At 30.1% G+C, this 6824-nt stretch overlaps 1 protein-coding gene across 1 annotated transcript in view; it reads left to right on the top strand.

The window, feature by feature from the left end:
• The first annotated feature begins 5303 nt into the window (after positions 1–5303).
• LOC132737576 (receptor-type tyrosine-protein phosphatase alpha-like) overlaps positions 5304–6824 on the top strand; it is a 56736-nt gene continuing 55215 nt past the window's right edge. Inside the window, exons 1-3 of the mRNA XM_060724875.1 lie at positions 5304–5436; positions 5667–6119; positions 6547–6718. Coding sequence (XP_060580858.1) covers positions 5304–5436; positions 5667–6119; positions 6547–6718 — 758 coding nt within the window. The remainder of the gene's footprint in view (positions 5437–5666; positions 6120–6546; positions 6719–6824) is intronic.

The raw sequence follows: 6824 nt of genomic DNA, 5'->3' as shown, positions 1-6824 counted from the left end.
GATTTTAAAGTTACATTTCATGTAGTTCGTCAATTGTTTTCCCGTTTAATGTCTTTACTTAAGGAACAAACATCGCATTCCATGGAATGGCACAATGTTTTAAATTCAAGATTTAATGTTAATGCATTTAATGATTACCGCGGTAATTAACACATCTTGTGTTATTTCTGAACTAAAAGTTTCAAAAAGTTTCAAATCAGACATGAAGATATGTTTGAATGCTGAATACACCTTCAGTCTTTGCTAGATGCGTAGACGGAATCATTTACTTACCACTTCCGTCTAGGAACAGGCTGGATTTAACCGAGCCTGCAACAATTCTTACTATATTTCGCCTTCTTCAGGCATTTTGTCCCTTTCTTTTATATATACACTACCATTTATTATGCGAAAAACAAATAAAGAAACGCGGACATGCAGGATCAGATGTTAAATACTTGGAGATTTTATTTTCATGTCATGAGCATGTCATTAAAATAGGGATATACTTGTGGTCACTGATGCATATAAAAGCTATTCAAATCTTTATATGATATGCATAACTTTGAAAACGGATTATATACAATAAATAGGTAGTTTTATTACTGAATGAAACTCTACTTCCTTCTGGTAATATTGTAAGTACGAATATCATTTTCAAATAATTACTATATATATAGACATAGTTTATTATAGCATGTAAAAAACGGTGAATGTGTTTTTCAACACCATTTTAACTTGTTAGTCTCTATAAATTGTTATTCTCGAGTATTGCAATCCTGTATTTGCAGAAGGCTAAAATCAAGTTTCTTACATACATACCCATTCTGTGATAAATCTAATCGAAACACACACATAAAATGAACATGAAATGTGACTTGTATATATTTTAAGTATGTTAAAAGTTAGAAGCCAGCAACATGTCAAATTATTCAATCTTTATTAAATTACACAATACCAATTCTTCCAATACTAAAATGTGTAATTATGTAAACGTTACTAGGTAATTTCGTTGATCAAAAAACGATCTTATTATTCCCGCATTTTATCGAGAAAGATAGTATGGTAACATTTCTTTCTAGATATTGTTTGACGGCTGTTTACGCATTATTTATTTAGGGAGATTACCATTCCGCTTTAAAAGATTGATTTATTATTGAATCATTGTAAGCGTGACATATACTTTGAGTACATAAAAACAAAACCAATTTATACTTAATTTTCTTAAGTTTAATTTCAATATATGAAACCATACTTTAAGTTTTATCTAACAACAACCCATTATTGTTTTCGCATTTAATAGTATATCGCATTCTGTGAAGAACACTAGGTTTTTGAAGCTTAAGTCAACCATTATGCTTACTTTTCCTATAAACTTATCCGACGTCCTAAGAATATTAAATTCTTTAGCCGGTGCTAGGGGTTGTGGACGGTAGCTTGCAATGTTCACTAGCGTGCATGAAAAGGCTCAATCAAACCGAACCTGCAACCTTTTAAAGTGTTCGGCATTTTTTGGGCATTTTTATCTCTATCTTATGCGTTTCTTTAACAATCTTTATTCTTTAGCAACAAAAAAGATGTATATGTGCTGACAAAAATATTACGTTACTGCCATAGAGATAAGAAAATTTCATTATCTGTTTAATATATCGCAAATGAACTAAATCTCATTTTAAGTTGTTTGGTACAATGTACATACAAGAAATTCCATTTCTTAAATATATTGGTAGATCAGTTATAATGTTAAGCTGTGAAGATAAATAGCCGCACGCTTGCTTTACGTCAAAGAAATGTAAATTGCTATTATGTAGAGATATTTTAAGGGCATTGCAGTTGACTGTAACTAACATGTTCTATGTACAGATTTTTGTTAATTTTTTTGTTTTCAAATTTGTTTTTTTTTTTTAAAGAAAAGTAAAACAATTAATACTGTTTGTAATTATACCAAATCAAGTACGGTAATATTTAAGTGATACATTATTTGTTAAAATGTCAGATAGACATAACATAACTGTCTGGCTGTTATATCAATATTATTATTGATGTGTGACCATGTTTGTTGTATTATTAGACCTTTTTTTAACTTGGGTGGTTCCAGTATTCTTACTTGAATAATATATAATCACCCTTTGGATATGGTGTCTGCGTTTTAAATTTGTCTTTGAATGTCTTATCTGTGATATGCAGGCTTCATAACCTCTGTCTCTACTTTCTAAAATCCATTTCATTAAGTACCGTCCGTATTTTTACTCGTTTAAAGTGCATGCACTCTCGTTTACTTAAGGACCATATGCCGCTTTTCATAGAGAGGCACAAAAGTGTATCACATTGAATGTTATATTATGACCGCCGTGTGAACCGTATATGCGGATGTTTCTAAATTCAAAATTTTACCATTTTGCATGTCAAAATGTTGTATTCTGCTTAAACCGGTGCTATGGGGCGTGGACGGTAAATTGCACTTTCCAATACTGTCCATGAAAAGGTTCAATCAAACTGAAACTGCAACATTTTCAATTATGTCATTTTGCCGCTTTTAGTGTTTCTTTAGGAATTCCGTTTTCTCTTTTTTATTTGAATTCTATTCAAGTGGTCAATTTTTATAAAAAATAGCCTGAAGGAATCAGAGACAAGTCAGTGTCATTGCAAAAATATAAACGACTTGTTCTGTTCTTTACAGGTAAGAAATTATGTTACTTTCCCGTATTAATTTATGTATCATCATTCCACTTATGTCAATTATACTTGTGTTTAAATGGTAGCTTACTTACTACACTTTTGGTGAATATTCATTATATTGTATATAACTATGCATTGGTTAAGTAATTAATGTTACTGATATATATTAACTTTCACTTTAAAATAATATTTGATAGTTTAGTTTAAGTACTGAAATACTATGTTTGAATAACATTTAACATGATTTTAATGATGTAAATAGCATAGTGCATGCATTGTGTATTAGACATATAAATGTGCTTTTCAAAGCTTTTGTATTTATTCACATTCATTTTTATTCTTCACTGTTTCGTGATATTATGTTCACTATATGAAAATAAAGTTAGTTTCCTTGGAGAATTATAGACAACTTGTTTTGTTCTTTACCGCAAATGAATTTACAAAGTAACCTGCGATTAGTATACTATTCAGTATAAACACACGGTTACAGCATTTAACTATTTAATCTCTTTGAAAAATGATTTTTTCATGTATTCCTACATATCATATAAAAGTATTAAAAGAAGTTCGGAATCGATAAATTATAGATTATTATGTAAATGAGTCTGTTCAGTTCTCGTATGTACACATATGGTACATTGTTAAGATATTTATTAAAAACATACTGAACTGATTTAATATATAAACCATGCATTACGGCAACATGTATCATTTATCAAATATGAGCTTAATACGATAATCATATTCAGAAAGGAAATATGATTGTAATAAGTGGTCTCTTTAATAAGGCCTTTTAGAATTTCCTGATGGTAATATATATTTTTACCCACTGCTTCAAAGACTGAATGTGAGGACAAACAATCAGGAATCGCTCGACAAATTAAACCAAATGTTTAAGGCACATTATTCCTCAGAAATACATATTTTTTATTCTTAAGAAATGTCAAACACATGTTTGATAATGTTTCAGTAATGAATTTAAAGCATATAAGATGGTTAGCAAGTAAAGAAAGGGACAATAAATATTCCGTTATGTGTCTTAAAGGTAGAAAAATGTAAACAAAGTAGTACTTTGACTTCCATTAAATATAATTATAAAACTTGCCAACAGAGTATTAGAATTAAAAGATAGTCCATCTATTATTTTAATTATTCAATATTATTTTAAACTGTAACAAGACACCAAAAATAGAATGCCTTTGAGAAATAAAAAAATATTGCTTTTTTAGGCATAATGGCCTTTAAGTTTAATCATTTAAATATTTAAACGCTCAATTACAGTTAAATTTTGTTTACATTTTGGTACACGAATTGCTTTTATGTACATACATAATTGGCGCGATAAATGGTGTAGGAAGAAATTGTATTTACATATTTATACATTCAAGTTGCTTCAACGTAATTTGAACATCAGCATTTCTATCAAATGAAATTGCTAATAGCGGTAGTTAAACGAATGTATTTTATCATGATACTTTCTTGGTGTGTTCGGTTTACAGTGTTTACGGGTTTATTAATTATAAGCGAGTTCGTTTTCTTTATCAATCCGAATAATTTTGCGTTTTAAAATAACCTTTAAAAGGGAGTCACTGGTGCGTACCGTCTCTATTTAAATCACAACAGAGAAAGAGGAAGTTTTAAACAGGTTTATTTGGTAGTTATTAATCGGGTATTTATAAAAGGTATTTACATATTATATCTTTTGTTCGGTTTAGTGAATGTATAGCAATATTTCTTAATTTTCGTTTTTTTTTAAACAGGAATAACGGATATTGTAGTAATGCTTTTAATGTAATTTAATGTCTCGCTTCTTTTTGTTTAAGATAAATTGTACCTTTAACATATTTGAAAATCTAAATGATACATTCGATATGTCTAACATATTTTATTGATATGTATATAAATCAATTATACAAAATACATGCCTTTAGTACCGGTTTGGGTTTGAAGCTTAAGATAACACAAAACAAAGAGAAGAAAGGTTAAAACATCGTTTAGCTATGCTAAAACATATGTATTTAAATAATTCCCGTAAGTTGATCACATTGTTATCCATATAGATACTTCTAATTTTTAGATTTGCATAAATGAATACAGAATAATGTTACGTAAGGAAACGTCAGCACTTATACTAGTATTGATTGTGGATATGGTATTTACTGGTAGGTTTTTGTAATTTTTGATAATGTGTACTGTTAGAATAGAAATGTTTAAATTTCTGTAAAAACATGTTCTTTTAATTTCCTGAATGCATCTACAAAATGTTAACGTTTTAAAGCTTATTTTTTATTATTCCTAATGTTTTAGTTAAGAATTATATATTTTTATAAAAATATCTGACTTTTAATAGCATTCTTGTGGTTCTTTACATCGTAAATGTGGAAAATATATAAATCTAAAAAAATATAAATATGCAAAAATATAAATATTTACAGAATGTTCTGTTGGCTGCCAATCATGCCCCGGTTCAATTTGTACAAGTTGTGAATCATCTTACTTTTCATCAAATGGCTTTTGTTCACCATGCCCTCAAGATTGTGAAAGTTGTAATAGCTACGATGACTGTACGTTATGCAAGCCAAAAAAATATGGTTTAAGATGTACTAAAACCTGTGATAGAAATTGTCGAAACAGTGAATGTAAAGATGATACAGGATATTGTACACAATGTAAGCCTGGTTTCTATGGACTTCAATGTCAACACAATTGTAGTTTATGTGAAAATGAACGTTGCGATTTACGTACCTGCGCAACTGGCTGTACAACTGGATATTATGAGTATAACTCCGGTGTCGAAAAAATATGTCAAACATGTCCTTCAAATTGTAAACGTTGTACGGATGGGAAAACATGTTATATTTGCAATGATGGTTTTAGTCTTTTTAAGTTTAATGACAATGTTCACTGTTTGTCATGTTTCCAAGAAACGCAATGCCCGGACTGTGTTATTCAAGGTTGTAACAAGTGTCAAATATACAATGATTCGTTAGTATGTACTGATTGTCCAGACGAACAAATATTCAATGGTAGAACATGCGAATCACATACATCATTTTGCACAAAAGAATGTTCTACGGATTGTGATAGTACTGGGATATGTCAAGGAGAATGTAATGAGGGCTGGGCTGGTGAAAAATGTTCCGAACAATGTAACAGCAAGTGTTTAAAGTGCTCCAAAGATAACGGAAGTATATGTCTACTGTGTAAAGGTACTTTTTACTCAGCCGATTGCAGTTTACCCTGCAGCTCTTCATGCATAGTAGAAAATGGCAAACATACATGTGAACATACTAGCGGATATTGTTTAAACGGATGTAACCAAACCTTTTGGGGCGATACCTGTGAGCAACCTTGTCCTGGTGGATGTAAAGATCTTAAATGTGATCGAAACAACGGTACCTGTACAGATGGATGTAAGGATGGACTAATTGGCGATAAATGTACCCAAACTATCACAACCGGTAAAAAGGCTTTTTTTTACTGTAATGAATTCATTTCAGTTTGTTTTATCAAGATTAAAATTACCAAGAACATAGATTCTTCGTACTTTTTGCCCTAACTGATGGTGGCATTAACAAAACACTATTGGGGAGCCATGACACTATACATATTTTTTATTAAAGTAATTAAAGATTTAAGATTTTACAAATGTGTGTTTTTTGATAAAGTTGTTAATTTGCTCTTTAAAAGAGGACATATTTACATGTAAACTTTAATAGTTTTGCTCATGGCAGATATTTCATTTTAGGCAAATATAAGCATATCCTAATGCTCAATCACTTATACATGCATATGTATTTATCTTTTATTTTTAACTTGCATTTGCTTGACGTGATCTTCTTTGTATTAGTGTTTGTTATTGTTATTTGAATTTCTCAATTTGGACAGAGATAACAACTAGTCAAACAAGAGTAAGTTCACAACAAACTTTAACTGAGGGTACACAGACGACAGTACAAGAAAAGAAAGAAAGCAACGAACTCATCATAGGTGCATCAGCAGGAGGAGGCGTTCTAATCTTGATACTGCTGATAGTGGGAGTTTTTTTGCTAAAACGAAGGTATAAAAACAAATTTGCATAAAACCTCATAACTTTTAAATCATTATTCGTAAGAATTATTTTCTGTGAACATATTTATATTCACCCGGAATACTTAACACAACGC

This window comes from Ruditapes philippinarum, unplaced genomic scaffold, assembly GCF_026571515.1.
Source record: "Ruditapes philippinarum isolate M1 unplaced genomic scaffold, ASM2657151v2 ctg4603_1_1_1_1, whole genome shotgun sequence".
NCBI lineage: Eukaryota > Metazoa > Mollusca > Bivalvia > Venerida > Veneridae > Ruditapes > Ruditapes philippinarum.
The sequence above is the reverse complement of the archived record's forward strand: the minus strand, read 5'-3'. Positions and strand labels throughout refer to the sequence as shown.